The sequence below is a fragment of the Polyodon spathula genome, chromosome 16 (genome assembly GCF_017654505.1).
Source record: "Polyodon spathula isolate WHYD16114869_AA chromosome 16, ASM1765450v1, whole genome shotgun sequence".
Classification (NCBI taxonomy): domain Eukaryota; kingdom Metazoa; phylum Chordata; class Actinopteri; order Acipenseriformes; family Polyodontidae; genus Polyodon; species Polyodon spathula.
Genome location: NC_054549.1, coordinates 36,974,558 through 36,991,793, shown reverse-complemented (window position 1 = coordinate 36,991,793; position 17,236 = coordinate 36,974,558). Strand labels below are relative to the sequence as shown.

At 42.4% G+C, this 17,236-nt stretch overlaps 1 protein-coding gene across 2 annotated transcripts in view; it reads right to left on the bottom strand.

Annotated features, from left to right (window-relative positions):
* Positions 1-2,586: 2,586 nt before the first annotated feature.
* Positions 2,587-17,236, bottom strand: part of LOC121328816 (voltage-dependent calcium channel subunit alpha-2/delta-2-like) — a 185,657-nt gene continuing 171,007 nt past the window's right edge. For both annotated transcript variants that reach the window (XM_041273897.1, XM_041273898.1), the window contains 16 exons: positions 15,719-15,779; positions 14,400-14,497; positions 12,428-12,518; positions 11,677-11,739; positions 10,844-10,947; positions 10,591-10,689; positions 9,865-9,956; positions 9,520-9,567; positions 8,894-8,965; positions 8,591-8,743; positions 7,964-8,016; positions 7,809-7,864; positions 7,490-7,613; positions 6,836-6,945; positions 6,017-6,099; positions 2,587-5,614 (listed from right to left, as the gene is read on the bottom strand). In XM_041273897.1, the coding sequence (XP_041129831.1) occupies positions 5,486-5,614; positions 6,017-6,099; positions 6,836-6,945; positions 7,490-7,613; positions 7,809-7,864; positions 7,964-8,016; positions 8,591-8,743; positions 8,894-8,965; positions 9,520-9,567; positions 9,865-9,956; positions 10,591-10,689; positions 10,844-10,947; positions 11,677-11,739; positions 12,428-12,518; positions 14,400-14,497; positions 15,719-15,779 (1,436 nt within the window). In that variant the 3' untranslated portion in view covers positions 2,587-5,485. The remainder of the gene's footprint in view (positions 5,615-6,016; positions 6,100-6,835; positions 6,946-7,489; positions 7,614-7,808; positions 7,865-7,963; positions 8,017-8,590; positions 8,744-8,893; positions 8,966-9,519; positions 9,568-9,864; positions 9,957-10,590; positions 10,690-10,843; positions 10,948-11,676; positions 11,740-12,427; positions 12,519-14,399; positions 14,498-15,718; positions 15,780-17,236) is intronic.

The following is a 17,236-nucleotide window of genomic DNA, read 5'->3' as shown; positions in this document are numbered from 1 at the left end:
CATGTGTAATGCAATACTTCACATAGCTCTGCTTTAGCGGAAAGTAGACCTAGTTAACAGTTGCGTTTGTTTCTGTTCGCCAAAAACATTTGCTTATGTGTTTTACTGTAGAAACACGGTGCTGGAAAATAGTTTTCCACTCCCTTTACCGTCAACAGTACTACTATTGCAGCGATAGCTCTACAGTGAATCGATAGAAAGAATAATGGAAACATTTCCCCACAGTAGTTCATTGTGTTACGCTTATTATTATATTATAAACCACAACGGTTTATTATTATTTATTTTTTTTAAATTAATATTAGGATTTGATTTACTACATGTGAAATGATGTACCGGAGATTGCAACTTTCATGTCAAGTCCTTCTCCAAGATGATAAATTAGTTTTGCATAATAATTATAATATACATTGTTACCAAATCAGTGCACGCAAGTTGTTTGGAGTATTGTCATCGATTAATAATAATCCTGCAAACAACACAAACATCTAGAATTCCTGAAATCCCAACCAAATAAAACAAGACAATGAATAGTTGACATTCTTTTTGGAAGCAGACCACCAGGCGTCACTGTAACTTGATATAAATTAGTTTTCCAGGCTGCTGGTTCAGTTTTATTTGATTTTTTCCTGTTTAACAAGTTTTCTGCGAAGACAACATCTGGAAGAAAACGAGAACACGGTCGGTGTGTTTTCTTTTACAGATTTAATGTGTAAGCAGTGCTAAATCATAGAAAATTACTTAACTAGAGCCTTAACTAAAATGGTAATTAGCTTAATTAAACCTTTTAATTGTTTTCAAGTTAGTTATAAAATGTTATAGCTAAATTGATTGCTGCAACTGTTTAAGAGGATAGTCACATGTTGGTCTCCTTACAGTCACATTCAAGCGCGCACTGTTAGCATGGGCATTCTAGAAGTGCAATTGAGCTTCACCGATGATTGTAAGGGTTACGTTCAAACGAATTAAGCAGCAAACAGCAGCTGCAATGTGAATACATCGACCCCAGCGCCTCTGGAGCATTGGGGGAGAATATTTCTCTACGTGCTGCAAACCCCCTCCCGAAATCAACTTGCATCCCTCTGGGGTTTCCTGCTCCGCAGCTTGATATACAGTAGCAGGGAATAAATAAACGTCAAGAGATGTAATCTGCATTTAAGCATCTAATTTAATAGGACATGCACATTCACTGCGTCTTCATCTTCTTTTACTTCTGCAGACTCCAGCCTTAATTGTCTATAGGGATCAGGATACCCAGCTGTTTCAACAACCTGAAGAATCTGTCCAATCACAAGGCGGTTGTGATGCAGGGGCGGGGCACCCTTGTTACCTTGACAAACCAGGAGAGTGGCCCAGTGCAGTGCTGGAGTTCCTGCAGTCTCTGTATTTCCAGAGTGGAAGGTGTCGCTCTTAAAGGGAGACGGTGAGAAGGTTACACGTTTAAGTGAATCTTTTAAGACGTGATTAGTATATTCTCGACAAGAAATTAAGCACAATAGCTTTTATGGACCCTTTAAAACCAATACGCTACAGAAACCTTATTCCTTGAAAGAATCTTATGAATTATAAAAGGAACAGAACAAACTGATCTTATGGGGGTAGTTACCCTACTGTTATAAGAAACACTTGTTCTGTTTATAGGAAAATAAAGGAGACATTGAAATCCAAAATTACATTTTTTTCATCTATTTTCAGTATTTCATGCACAAAGGGTTAAAAGAATGACTGGTTTGCTGCTGTTAGTAGAGTGGCAAGACAACATGAAAGAAACACACAACTCTGCTTGGAAGTGAAAAATATGAACATTATTTAATAACTGATTCTCTGTAATAAACAATTTGAAAGTATTTTACAAGGAGTCACAGACACAATATTTTACAAATTTCGCCTCTTCAGTTTTTTTTAAATTTTTTTTATTATTATTTTTTTAATCTGTACAAAAAAAAAAAAAATCAGAGCGGCATGAACAGTAAAAGCTTGCGGACGATAATATGAGCTGCACTTTCTCTGCAAACATCATCACCAGAAAAAACCAAAAAACACGTTTGCTTGATTTCATCATTACTCATGGTTATTGTTTTTACTTTTTATTTTATACATTTTTTTTTCCAAACATTGTCACGTAGCACCAAACTACAGACTACAGAATCACATACACAGTCTGCCTTAGTCATAGGCTTTCCCAAGAGACACACCAACACAGACACGGTGAAGCCACATGCCATCCGGGCCAAAGGTTTCTAAAACACACCCAAACCCTCACAGAGTCCACTAAAGAAAAGCCACTGAAATTCAAAGTTATTTCTTAATGCTCGGGTAGAAATAGGCAATATACAGGAGCCCATACAACAAGGGCTTCCAATTCATTTGTAAAACCAACTGCACGTTCCAGTTCCCATTTCCTTTTAATCAATTCCAGCACACCACTGATCAAAACTGCAATTAGCAGTATTCTGTTAAAATGAGCTTCTCACAGGGGCAACACATTACTGACGTTGAAGTCCCTGTCAGTCAATCAAACTGGCTTCAAATGAAAGCAGTTGAACAAATTGCAAAAATTGTCTCTAAAATATCAATTCCAATTCCTTCGAAGGAACTTGAATTGGGAATTGATTTTAACAAGGAATTGGAATTGAAAAACAGGAATTGACCCCAACCCTGCATGAAACTTGATGGTTACAGCTTGGGACTGCAGAATGTCATACCCTATAAGAATTGCCCAGATAGACCGCTAGGCTGCAGTTCAAAAAGTCCCCTGCTCTGAGCCCCTTAGCAGGGGCACTTCAGAGACACCAGCCAGCTTTGAACAAGCCTCCGTGATGCTGGTAAAAAAGGGATTGATGATGATGATGATGGTGGCGGATCGCGGCAGTGGTGGTGGTGATGGTAGAGGGGAGTCTATAGCATTCAGGCACACAACCCTGGTTAGTCACAGTCTGACACAAAACTGTAACCAATTACCAGATCTATTTTACATGGTACTGAGCTTTACAAAAAATATCAGCATTAGAGATTGCACCTATTGACAATGCAACACATTTGTTTTTTTAACACTGTCTCACTTGGTGCTTGTAAATAATAAAGACAGAGCAGCACTTGTCACGAGTGCTGAACGGGCACTGGTCATATTGCAGCTTCATGCTTCAGCAGTATGACTCGAGGTGTTGCCTCTCCACTGGTGCCTCCACCACCTGCCATGTTTCATTGCTTTACGTACGTGCTTTTTCTAGGTATCCAATATTCATATGGGTCACTGTTAACTTTTAAGCGCCTTTTTTTTTTTTGCAATCGAAAAGGAAAGGAAGTATTTTAAAGTTTTTAGGGTTTTTTTTAGGTTTTTTTTTTTATCCTCAGGAACCAAGAAAAAAAAAAAATCCTGCCCAGCTAGAAAATCGGCCGTTTTACAATCTGCCACTATGTGGCCCACCCTGCGTTCTAAATACAAAAACTCTTGGATGAAAAATTAAATATATCTATTTACAGTGATGAGAATGGGTGCAGGGTGGGTGTTACCGCACACAGCAGTTTTACAGCCCCCTCCTTGAACTCACTGTGCTGGAAAGCAATCAGCTTTGAACCCTGGCCACTTTCTATATGGGCGCATGTAGCTCTGCAGTTGAGTTAGGGTACTGTATACATGTTGTGTACAGTTACATACATGAGCTTGATCATGTGTTAGTATTGCAGGCATTTTTTTGTTTTTCTCCAGGGAGAAACAGATGGGAAAGGATTGTCTCTGTATATAAACGTGTCCTCTTAACAAGCGCCCTCGTCTGAATCTTGAGTGTAACAAATCATTTTGAATGATACTTCCTTTATATGGTACATCATATTATAACTGACATGTGTGTCGTTTGTATTGTACGATACAGCACTACACCAAATGGTTCTCAGATGGGGAATGGATGTGAATTAGATCTGATATGAATACAGACTTGCCACCTACATATTTGTGTCTTTTAACCAGATCATTTTCTAGATTGTAGCCCATCTGGGCTTTAACATTAAGGACTGATATACATCAGATTGTGACCTGCATGTGATTACAGGTATTGTATTGGGGTGGGACTCGTTAGTCCCCTGTTTATATTTTCAGAAACCCAAGCGTGGAGCAATACTCTGTGATACGTACGTGGCAGCTGTACTTTAGGTATTTGAATATGTTTTAAGGGTGTCCTTTGAGCTCTTTGAGGTCAGAACAGTTCTGCATTGCTCCTGTTTTGGATCGGGCCTGTTCCTGTCGGGACAGCCCATTTGGGCTCCACCCAACTCCACCCTCAGAGGAGGTTCTCAGAGTGCTGGCTCACCAGTCCTTTTGGATTAAAATGACTGTACTGTATTTACACAATTCAGAATGCAACAGTTAAACCAGGTTTGTGCAACATGTGGCCTCCAAGCAGCCATCGGCTATAGTGGGGGCAATTGAAACAGCGACATCCTGTGGGGAGGTGGTGGAATCACAGGGGGACTAAAGAACCAAGGGGGAAAGCTGAAGGAGAAATCTCAGTGTTGGTTCTTCTGATCCCTAATGCTGGAACCACTGTGTGTTTTACATTCACAATTTTAAAATCCAATTCAGGAAGAGTTTAAGCTTGCAAGGAGAGTACCTATTGGTATCAGACAGTAGTTATTTAACAGATGCAACAGTGAATTAGTTGTCAGTCTGAAATACTGCCATATCTTTATGGTTGCTGGAAGGACACACTGTTGGGTTGATAATCACTGGTTTGCATCTAATAAAACACTTATATTTGCTATATAGAGGGTGACCACCCAGATATGAATGGGTTCAGACTACAGAGAGCCCACACAGATGGTGTCGCAACCCTTGAGACGGTCACTATTGAAAGGAGAGCTAGTTCTCCCTACTTTGGCTATCAAAAATAAAGCCGCATACTCATTTTGGCAATAAGTAGACATAGTGCGTAAATAACGAAGATACTAAGTAAGTACGTAAGTTAGTAGCAATTAAGTAAACCGAGTCATTCCCTGTCAAATCATATCCTACATGTGGAAGTAAAATTTTTTTTTTTCCTTTTTTTGTATGATTGATTTTTGTTTACACAAATACAGAGACTCCTATTGGACACAATGACAGGAAACTCCCAGAATTCTGCAGGAGGGTCCAAACGAAATGATAATGGCCACCGTTCCCCTCTTCCTGCCAGGTCAGGCTATGATATAGAAATACATACAGATATCTATGGCAGGAGGTCTTAAAGGGGGGTCTTCTGTAGATCTTATTTCTCAACGGTTTTTCTTTTCGGTGATGAAAAAAATCTCTCTGGACGGCAGAGTTTCCGGTTGTTCCCGCTTCCCAGCGAGCGGTTGAAGTGAGGTCGGGGGGGGGAAGGCAGAGGCAGAATTCGAGGCTTCTGAAAAATGGGAAGCAGGAAGTCCCGTCACCGTGACAACCTAGGGTTTGAGGAAACAAAGGAGGATGGGCTGATGGGCAGTAACAGCAAGAAGAAGAAGCCGCAGAGAGTTAAAGGCAGAAGGGCGTGGGGAAGAGCTGGGGGCCGGCAGTCAAACACAGCAGCAACAGCTGGAGGGACATCAACACTCCTAAAGAGGGTCTGAAGGAGAAGCCTCGGCCACAGTCAGAAGAGTTCTCCTGCAAGAACAACGGAGAGAGAGAGATTCATGTAGTTTGCATCTCAAGGCAGGTACGTTTGCAGAAGCTCTGCACTTACATTAAAGCACTGGAACAGTCACTATACGTATACTTTTAATCCCTTAGGTACACAAAGAATTAAGTGGTTGTTCAAATGGTTTCTTCATAAAATACATTTGAGAGTGATTCAAGTATCACGAGGAAGAAACTGACAATTTGGATGACCAGATCCAGCTTTTATCAGTACATTTTAAAACTGTTTCATGCACCTCTTTGCAAAAATAAGAATGTTTGCATCACTTTTATTTGTAGGACATGCATGTCCCTTGTACCTTAAAGGGTTGACACATCTTGCAGTTTAAATGAGAGGACAGGAACAGCACAAACCATGCAGCCTCTTACCAAGACGCTGTAATCGAAGCAGGTAGGGGGTCCTCTCCGATACCGGGGGCTGTCAATCTGGCTACACGGGTGTGGTCCCTCAGCTGGGTCAGCAAGTTAAGGATACAATCTTTCACCTGGGCAGAGAGACTGTTAACCATTTACCCAGTCATTTTACTCATACTTATTACTCTCCCAAAGATGAAGCCACATGTAATTTGTGCTTTTTACTTTTTATCAAAGTTGTGCCAGTCCTCTGCTCCCTTCTTCATTCTCACCAACATGATTTAGCGTGGTCCCGATTGTCTCACACCCAATCTACTCTGCTCTGCACCTAATTATAAAGCTTACACATCGTCCCAGTAGATCCAGTTCTGAGTAGATATGTCTTTACCCCGCAAAGATGCCCTCTAAGATAACAACTGTAGAATCCTAAAACTCGCTTTCATCAGCTACGTACATTTCAAGCAACCCGGGATGATCCAGTCCACAGTACAACCTGAAAACACGTTTAAAAATGTCTTTGTATGCAAAAGCAGTTTTTCGGTTTTTAATAACATTAATGACCACATAACCTATAAACAGCTAACTGCAGTTTGTTAAGTAGCAGGTAATGACTGCAGCGTCTGCTATTAATGCTTAAATAATGTGAGTGCAATTCACTTGAATCGCGATTACGGTTTAAAGCGTGTTTCGATCGCATGAATGGGATAGAAGTGTCATGTTTCAACTAGCTAGTTATAATAAGAGGTCTGGCTACAGGCAAAGAGGGCCCCCATCCTGAATGGAGTCAGTGCAGGGGGATGCATTGCTCTACGTTGCACTGTGCTGTAAGGATACACCCTGTCTCGGACTGGCTCAGTTTCCCTGTGTCACAGGAGGAGCACATCATCTTGTCAGCCACCACAAACAGCAGGTTGGTATTGGAGAGCCTCTGGGCACTAAACAGCCTGGGAGAGAACCACGCATTATTAGAAGACACACACACGATACACATTTAAACCAGTACATTATATAAATATTACATTCAAGTGCAGCTGTCACGCCCCATGAATCTGCAAGTACAGAATTACGATTCTCAGATTTTTAACTCCACTTACAAAATAAGGGCCAAAGTCTATTTATGCAACACATTTAGATCTTGTTTTTATTCAAATCAAATTACAAATGCATATGCATTAGTTTATTACATGTGTTTTTATTTTCCTAAAAATGCGCTCACCCAATCTAATAGTTAATTGAATTGGAAGAAAGCCAAAACATTATTTACTGGACTTTATCTACTTTTTCTTTTTAAATGGAAAATGTTTGAACGCTTTTTTTTTGTTTTTCTAGCGTGTGTTTGGCATCAACATGAGAGCCTCTTTAGAGAATTAACATTGGTGGACTGGGAATGCCACACTCAAAACCAAAGGAACAAGCGTCTCCAAGCTTTCAGATGGTGGACTGATCTCCCCCTCCCCTCCTTATTCAAACCTGGTGAAATTCACTGACCTGGAGCAGTTCCCACAGTCTATCATTTGATTGTACGCGACCGTCCTGTTGCCGTAGTAAAACTGCGTCTGCTTCGTGATGCAGCTGACCTCTCGGGAGTCCATGCCGTCTGCTGTGACATCATCTGTTACCAGGCGTAACAGACAGATTACTGCAGTGAGAAGATTCCTATTGCACGGTGAGCTTTTTGATCAGGTAAGGATGAGTGCTGTTGAGTGTATCAATACTATCCACAGCTTACTCGAAGAACAGAAAACGTGACATCTGATGCTATGCTGTACACAATAAAGATTTCCAGTAAGTATACAAGCGACCTTACCTACGCTAAGCCAGCTGTTGTATGCAAGGCCATACAGAAACTGCTGGAACAGGGACCTGATGGAGGGAAAGAGCAAGAAGTTTCAGCAGGTGCTGGTTTACGTTCTTACAATGAAGGCAGCTTAATAGAAATTCAGTTTCAGGGTGTGCACTTACCAGGCAGCGGCTGAGGTCCACCAGGCTAAATTCAGGAAATCTGCAATTGTGGGCTAAATTAAAACAAACAGTAAGGTGAAAAGCAGCTTGGATATGTATACGTGTGTGTGTGCCTGCAAACATGCATTTTTGGGACTGGCTAAACAGACAAAGAGCTGTTTTCCAAGGAGGCAGTGCCTGTTCTTGTCAGTTAGCGGCACAACAGAAAGACGTTCAATGCTTCCAATCGCTGGAATATTTCTGTATTAGTTGAAAACAGCTGAGCTGGAACCGGGCCACTCCAAACAAGCATGTGTTCCAAAAGGATTAGAATAACTTGTTGCCGTAGCTGTGCTAAATAACTGCAATGTAATATTAATAATAATAATAATAAAATAAATACAAATAGTTACAAAATCATATGCGCAATTATGGCTTTGCAGAAATAATTAGGATAAGGATGTTACAGAACAGTAACTACTGTATTGCAAGTCTCAAACGCTGTTCACATCGCAGGGCTGTTTTAAGGGTAATATTGTTTTAATCCTGAAAAAGTTTAACATGGTAAATCTGCAGTCATTTTGTATTTTCTGCCTTCCTATGCTACGCACTGACCACGTTCTGCCACAAAACGTTCTGGTTACGCACCACAAAGATGCCTCTGCGGGCTGCTCCGGTGTTGCTGTTGGGGGTGGGGGTGCAGACAGACTGGTAGTCGTAGGACTCCTTCCTCTTGTAGAAGGATTTGTTGTAGAGGGTGTTCATCAGGGAGGAGTCCACCTCGCTGAAGAACATGCCGACCTGGGGGCAGAGACCCTTGTCAGCCAGCACATCATGCAGCTTAGCACATTACAGTCAATACCCTAGTGAAGGGAACATGCATCCTTAAGTGTTAAACTGCATGCTTAAGGTGTTTTATGCAACCAGCCCCAGGCCTGTTACACACTTTACCTGGGTCCAGTGACTCTGCTGGTTGGACATGACCAGGAATCCTCCGTCGTCAATGAGAACACACAGCAGATCCTGACAAAACAAACCATCAATCACAAATCAACCTCCAGCTACTGCACACTGCTGAGATCCCCTATACAAGTTTACCACTCTATCTTTTGCACTTTTCTCATGCTTTTCCCTTGGCTATACTATGCATTTACCAAAGTTTAATATGCTTTAGTATACCTCGCTACTCTTTACAATGCTTACCTATGCTTCACCATGCTTTATTACAACTTGCTGTGCTTTTACTATGGTAAACGTGTATAAGAGATGTGTGTTCCCATTTAACTATGCTCCCTTTCGTCTTATAGTAGCACATTGTTATCATTGCAGAAGTGCACCTAACAGCAGAAACTCGCTTTGATATTGTTAGAACAGGGAACATCACTGCAGCAACTTCTACTGGGTTGAGGGTGATGCTTCAAACTCACAGCAACTTCGCAATCCAACACTGTCTAAATCCGTTGCTGAAGAAGCGTTTGGCGGCCGTGTTTAACATGCTGACAGTCTAATTACAGAACACAAGCACAGCCTGTTTAAGTTTCTAAAAAAGAAATAAATGAAGAGATGAAGAACCGTACATCACTGTTGACTTCACAATCCATCTCGCAGGCACCCCCTGGCCCACACTGTCCCCCAAAAAAACACAAACACAAGAAAGAATGTTAATCTCAGTCTACTTAAGAATTCAGTTGGAATGGCAAGCAGTTGCTTAGGGGTTAAATTGGAATGATAAGCAGTTGCTAAGCACCACAGTCAAGCCTTTTTAAGGTGTATTGTATATCTGGATTAAACAACAAGCACTTCTTTATCACAGGTCCAGTACAAAAATAAATAGGACTGTACAGGCTGTACTCTGGAGTGGGGACTCTGGTGTTGGTATGAGGGTTCATATTACCACAGAGCAGGCCTGTGGCTGGGGTTACCTTGCGAGATCCCTGCCTGTTGTCAGTCTGGTTACTGGCCAGGATTTTGAACTTCTCCACCCAGGACTCCAGATCCAGCTTCACCCCGAGCACTGCCAGGAGAGAGAGAGGTTATGAAAAGAGAGTCAGAACGAGGATGTCTTCCCATGTGGCTGGACGCCCTGGGCTGCATTTCCAAAGCATCTTGTTTCTGATTAAATGTCTAAAATGAATAAGATATCATTCAATACTTCATTCAAGCCCTGTAATTGAAAGTCTTAGTGGTTTATTATCCTGTAATAATAGTATAATCTGTTCTATTTCCTGGTGTGGAATATATTTTTGTTTACATATTACCCTGTCATTAACTACCCTATTATTCTATGCACTGTAATTACATTGTAATAACTGTAATTACACATGTATCCTGCTTATACACAGTGCCTATTATGTAATTACATGGGAACAGCCTTTTGTACAACATTGTGTTACCTGGTATAATTACAGTACATGGTAACACCATAGCAGAGGTAATTCCATGTAATTACACACTCGTTGCATCAACAGTTACCATGTGAGGGTAGGAATAGTGAGTAGTTACCCAGTTATTGCTGTGTTATTATTATGTAATTACATTTGCACTCCCTGTAAATGAAAGTCTTACCCGTGCAAAAGTTGCAAAAGTATGTGTTTAAAGCAATGAAAAAACAGGTACATTTAAAAGTACAATAAAAGAAGTCCCTCTACCTGCAGGCTTCAAGACCTTGCCATTTATGTTGATATCCACAGCGGTGCTGACCAGGATCCCAATGGTGTCGTTCACTGGGTCCAGCGGGTCAGAGTTTTCTGCAAATGAAGAGAAAAAGACAGCTGCAGGGAGTGCAGACTACGAAAGTGCTGCTGCCTTTTAACACAGGCTGCTCAAAACCTTTCCATCTATCCGCTTCCTAAAACATGGGCGGAAATGGCAAGCTGGGAATGGGTTTGCTCGAGTACATACGATCCCTGTAGGGCGCCCGGAAAATGTATCCGGTATTGTCGAGACTTCTCCGGTAGTAACTGGTATTGAAGGGCTCCGGGTTCTCATCCCAGTCCTCAGCAGCCCTACAGGAGAGATACAGATATTAGAAATGTTCCCTTAGAAAAGTTTCCCACAGTAAAAGCATAGCAAACAGTAATAAAGCACAGAGAAAGCATGGTAATACATATATATATAAGCATTGTAAAAGTACAGACAGATATGGTAAAGCATATTTAAAAAACACAGCAAACCAGGGTAAACTGTGCATACTGTGGTAAACTCGTATAAGGATTTGAACTAGCAGGGCATCAGAAACCAGCCATCCAGTTTCATTAGAAACGTGATGCAACTGCTAATAAACAAGGACCCCATTTCCCTTTGGGTAACAGCTTGACTCTGTGGACTTGATGAAGGTTTCTCTCCAAGGTAATGGCGAGGCACCAAGCATTACAAAGCGGCGCCCAACGTGGGTCTCCCATTTAGTTGCATCACAGGCTTAAACAGGATATTCGACAGTCTACCGTTAACGGACAGCGACTATTATAGCGTTGTAGATAACTTCCCTAGAAACACCTGAAGGCAGTTAATCATATAACTGAACTAGACATTGCATTGCTTATTTACAGTCAGTAGCTCTATAATTACTCTAACTAGTTACACACATGGCTTGAGTACATAGGCAGAGCTATCACTACAGTAATTAAAGTAACAGTATAACCCATAACAGTTTGCTACACCAACACTGATGAGGACGAGCAGAAACACTCTTGCACTTCTGCATCTACAGCACCAGGGTGGTTTTAATGACGTACTTGTGGGGAAAAACTCGTGTGATTCCTCCATTTGTGGCTGCAAACACTGCCAGCAATCCATACCTGCAGAGAGACAGCGAGAGAGAGAAAGAGGGGGACATTAACAATGGAATGTCAAAAGTAGTTATAATGTTTTATTACTATGCTTCAGTTACATGTTCTTAAAGCACGTTATTGATACTTATTATTATTATTATTATTATTATTATTATTATTATTATTATTATTATTATTATTATTATTATTATTATTATTATTAGTAGTAGTAGTTGTTCAAAGAGGGTAATAAAAGAGTCCAAATTTCGACACACCGGAGCTTGTTACCTATGCATTGTGGATACTCAAGCTTGTATTAAAACCTGGAATAGGTGAAACTGCTATGCAATAGGAGTCTTATTTCCATCCCTGTATTTTACATGCTTTACAATGCATTTAAATCAGGTCCTTAAGCCACTTCCATTGATAACAGCACCAGCAATAACAGGGTAGCAAACACAAGTTTTTAAAGATTTATTTTCCTTTGCGTTACTTTTCAGTACAGTAGGATGTCAAAACATTTTACTGGAAAAGCTCTCTCTCTGCCCAGCAAAGAAAACACAGTGGACCCAAATACTTGTGGACCAACATGGTGGAGAGGGCATTTGTTTTGTGCATCCAGAGATGTTTCAAAGTGGAGGAAGCTGAATTTAGCATCTCCCTTGTTCTGCAGACCTGGTGTACAGAGAGCATGCTGCCACTGTGGGTCACTCACGTGTTTAAGTCCCAGTTCTTCCACACTCTGTCCACAAGCTGTCTGATAATCCCTGTGTCCAGGATCAAGTTGTGCAGAAGGAAGTTATCACCTTTTAATTGAAAGAAAAAATGAATTGAAAAGATATTCAATCCTGTCAGCTTAAACTGAAGAGAAATGGCTCTGTGGTGGTAATAAACAAATTGCAGTGCATGCTGGACACTAAAGGGACTATAGATTTTCTAAGAAATGACAGATTGAACTGGAGATATTGTGAAGGTCTTTGTATCTCACTGTGCATGAAAAAGGTTGTAGTCCACCCAACCAATAGGAAAATAAAGGCTGATACCATGGATTTATCGTGGAATCTATAGAAAAACAAAAAAGCAAAATCCCATCTTGGGTACTTTCCTAGGCATTTAATCCTAGGAGTTTTCCAAGACGAGCTCAAAGATTTGGGGGTCTATTTAAGTGCCACCATACTAAAACCCATAAGCCTGCTCGACCACCTGGCATGAAATCACCCCGAGGAAATCTCACCCCATTGCATAAGCAGCCGTCCAGACAAACACTGAAACTGGCAGCTGGTCTAAGAGTTTTGCAACTGGTGAGGCTCTTTAGCTACTCACACTGCTTGTGCATCTAAAGGAGGTGCGGTATTCACACTGCTTGTGCATCTAGAGGAGGTGCGGTATTCACACTGCTTGTGGATCTAGAGGAGGTGCAGTACTCACACTGCTTGTGCATCTAGAGGAGGTGCAGTACTCACACTGCTTGTGGATCTAGAAGAGGTGCAGTACTCACACTGCTTGTGCATCTAGAGGAGGTGCAGTACTCACACTGCTTGTGCATCTAGAGGAGGTGCAGTACTCACACTGCTTGTGGATCTAGAGGAGGTGCAGTACTCACACTGCTTGGAGTCTGGAGGAGGTGCAGTACTCACACTGCTTGTACATCTAGAGGAGGTGCGGTATTCACACTGCTTGTGCATCTAGAGGAGGTGCAGTACTCACACTGCTTGTGCATCTAGAGGAGGTGCAGTACTCACACTGCTTGTGCATCTAGAGGAGGTGCAGTACTCACACTGCTTGTGCATCTAGAGGAGGTGCAGTATTCACACTGCTTGTGCATCTAGAGGAGGTGCAGTATTCACACTGCTTGTGCATCTAGAGGAGGTGCGGTATTCACACTGCTTGTGCATCTAGAGGAGGTGCAGTACTCACACTGCTTGTGCATCTAGAGGAGGTGCAGTACTCACACTGCTTGTGCATCTAGAGGAGGTGCGATATTCACACTGCTTGTACATCTAGAGGAGGTGCAATACTCACACTGCTTGTACATCTAGAGGAGGTGCGGTATTCACACTGCTTGTGGATCTAGAGGAGGTGCGGTACTCACACTGCTTGTGCATCTAGAGGAGGTGCAGTACTCACACTGCTTGTACATCTAGAGGAGGTGCGGTATTCACACTGCTTGTGCATCTAGAGGAGGTGCAGTACTCACACTGCTTGTGCATCTAGAGGAGGTGCGGTATTCACACTGCTTGTACATCTGGAGGAGATACGGTATTCACACTGCTTGTGGATCTAGAGGAGGTGCAGTACTCACACTGCTTGTACATCTGGAGGAGGTGCAGTATTCACACTGCTTGTGCATCTAGAGGATGTGTGGTATTCACACTGCTTGTGGATCTAGAGGATGTGCAGTACTCACACTGCTTGTGCATCTAGAGGAGGTGCAGTACTCACACTGCTTGTGCATCTAGAGGAGGTGCGGTATTCACACTGCTTGTACATCTAGAGGATGTGTGGTATTCACACTGCTTGTGGATCTAGAGGAGGTGCAGTACTCACACTGCTTGTGCATCTAGAGGAGGTGCAGTACTCACACTGCTTGTGGATCTAGAGGGGGTGAAGTACCTGCACTGCTTGTGCATCTAGAGGAGGTGCAGTACTCACACTGCTTGTGGATCTAGAGGAGGTGCAGTACTCACACTGCTTGGAGTCTGGAGTGACCTTCTCCATGAGCGCGATGAAGTTGTCCAGGAATTCTGTGTTGTTATCAGAGAGCTGCAGATCCTTGCAGTATTCCCTAGGGATCAGCGAATGACGGCAGGGGGAGAGGGGAGGGGGAGGGGGGAAGAGTTTTGTTTTTCATGTAAGAGAAAGAAACAAAAAGTACATGTTTGCAACCCAGCATGTCTCCCCCCTGCCCTCCCACTCCCTGACATATACCAGAGTTAAGTCCACAGAGAAGCATGCCTCAACTCTCACACTCTCACCCTTACGCAGTGTAACACAAACTCCCTCACACAACTCACATTCACACACATATGCATTAGCCAAACATTCAGTCAGACACACAATCCCACCAGTGCATACTCACAGTATAGATAAACAGCACCCTTACAAGCACGTATACTGTCAATCACACAGTCCTTTAAGCAAACAGTCATACACGTGCATGAGAGGACACGTGCACACACTGACAAGCTGACACATGCACCATCTCGAAGGAGCGCACATGCACGTGGTTGGGTTCACCATGGAGACCCTCCAAGATCTCAAGAAGGTAATAATGAAACCAGCATCATACAATAATGACCCCCTGTGGAGCTCTGTATAACACATCTTTTATTGCTGCCAAAATCTATAGTTTTCAATGCATTTGTAAAAAAAGGGCTTATAGGTTAAACAGAGAACTTGGAGGATCTGGTATTAATTAGAATACCTGCACAGCTGATCAGGCTGTCACTTTGCTTACTGCACACGCGCCCGCGCCCGCACACGCACACACGCACACGCACACGCACACGCACACACACACACACACGCGCTGGCCAGCCTGCCATGCAGGGGGGTCTGGCCCTTGGCCGGTTCAATCCATTCTCATGCGGAGGCATGCGTCTCCATAGACGGGGGTTGGGGGGAGGGGGGTGGGGGTCAGGTTTAGGGTTGGGGATGGGGGGGGGGGTAGGGTGGGGGGGGGGGGGGGGTGGGGGGGGGGATAGGGGCTTATTTCTTAGATACCTTGATCGTTATTAAGGAACAGACAGTATGTACTGTATCACACTCCTCTGGTTATATCCATAGCACGAAAAATGAACGAAATAAAACAAAACGACAAAACAAAACAACACCCTGGAACGGAATGAATGAGCGAGGGGGTGTACAGTATGCGGCGGAGTGTGGAGTGGGTGGCAGGAGCGAGGCGGGAGGCTGAGGGGGGGGGGTGGGATCACAGGACAATGCGTGGATTCAAAATCAAAGAAGCACAAATGGGAAGAAAGCAAGCACACACACACACAGCTACCTGGGAGCAATGAATACATGTCCCTCGGACTCAAAACTGCTTGGCAGCAGAGATTCAAAATCTGCAATAGAAAGGGAAGATTATCTGGGAACAGCTGCGGGCTGGCGTGGCTTTTTAAATGAAAGAAACAAAAAGAGGATAAGCTAGGTTATGGAAGCTAGATTAGATTTGTTTTTCGTTATTTATGTATTAATTCCGTTTGAACTTTGCTATTGTTAACCAGTCAGCATTTTACTTGGAAACGAACATTGGTCAGTCGTAAATTAAAAGTACCTCCCTTTCAACAGCAATCGGTTCTTCACGCAAAAAAAAAAAAAAAATAAATAAAATAAAAGGAAATATCAAAAAAAACATTTAGAAACATTTTAGAACATTTTTTTAAATTTGCTTTTGAAATTGAAGAATCCAAAGTCAATTGAAGAAAGACTGTACAAAGGCCGCAAATGCATTCACATGACGGCAAACTCACTTTCTCTGCGTTACCGGTGTAGGAAGTGAGTTCGACAAATTTTTTAAAAAGTGTTAAGAATTCATTAAGGCATCAACATGGCCAACCAAGGGGGATCGGTGGTGAGGGAGGGGGGTCCTAATGGAGACAGTCTCGCCACAGACTAGAATGGTGGTCACTGCCGTGGAATTAGGGGAGAGTAGAAAGTGCGAGGCATTGTGAGGGGGGCCATGTTGCGATAATCAATTATTATTATTATTTTGACAAATTCAAAAATGTGTTTTTTTTTTTTTAAGTTAGTATCACAATATTCAACAATTCAATGTTTCTAACAAACTTCAGGAAGCTAAAGCCCTAACCTGATCTTCTGAACTTAGTTCTACTGGAGCTACAGTATAATAGTCCCAGTTCTACTGGAGCTACAGTATAATAGAACTTTTGAGGTAAGTTTTGCAACTAGTGGTCCTAAACGAATGTGAACCAAAGGAAACTGAAGGCAAAACAGATTGCAACAGATTGCTGTGAGCATAACGTCTTGAGTGTTTGCTTTCCTGCATCAATCCACCTGGCTCTGCCCTAGTTTTGTACAATGCATTTAAATTCCAGCCTGTTCCTGAATCATTGAGAAGGGGGTGGGGGGCTCAGGGCTGCATTCTGAAGGGGTCACAATTATCCTCCCCACAATGCAATGCACTTGTTGACAGACAGGTGGCAACACTGGGCTTCATTCTTTAGTCTGTGGTGTGACTGTCAGACTGTAACGCAGGGTCTGGATACAAGCCAATGAGGACAAGGGGTGTGGGGTGGGGTTGGGGGTTATACACAAGTATTTAATACCACAGGGAGGGGGGGATGCTCCTTCAAGAGAACGTGACAACTAAACCTAGTTGTGACACAGTTATTGAAACAGGAATTTCAGTATCACAGCTGCAATCCCCTGAACGTTTTTATCTGCTGCAAAGGAGTTCCTGTCAATCTCTATTGGTAGACAGATATAAGGTTGGAAAACAGACAACCAAAAAATAAAATCTATACATTGTATTTTATTAAATTGAAATTGAGCCCTGTGG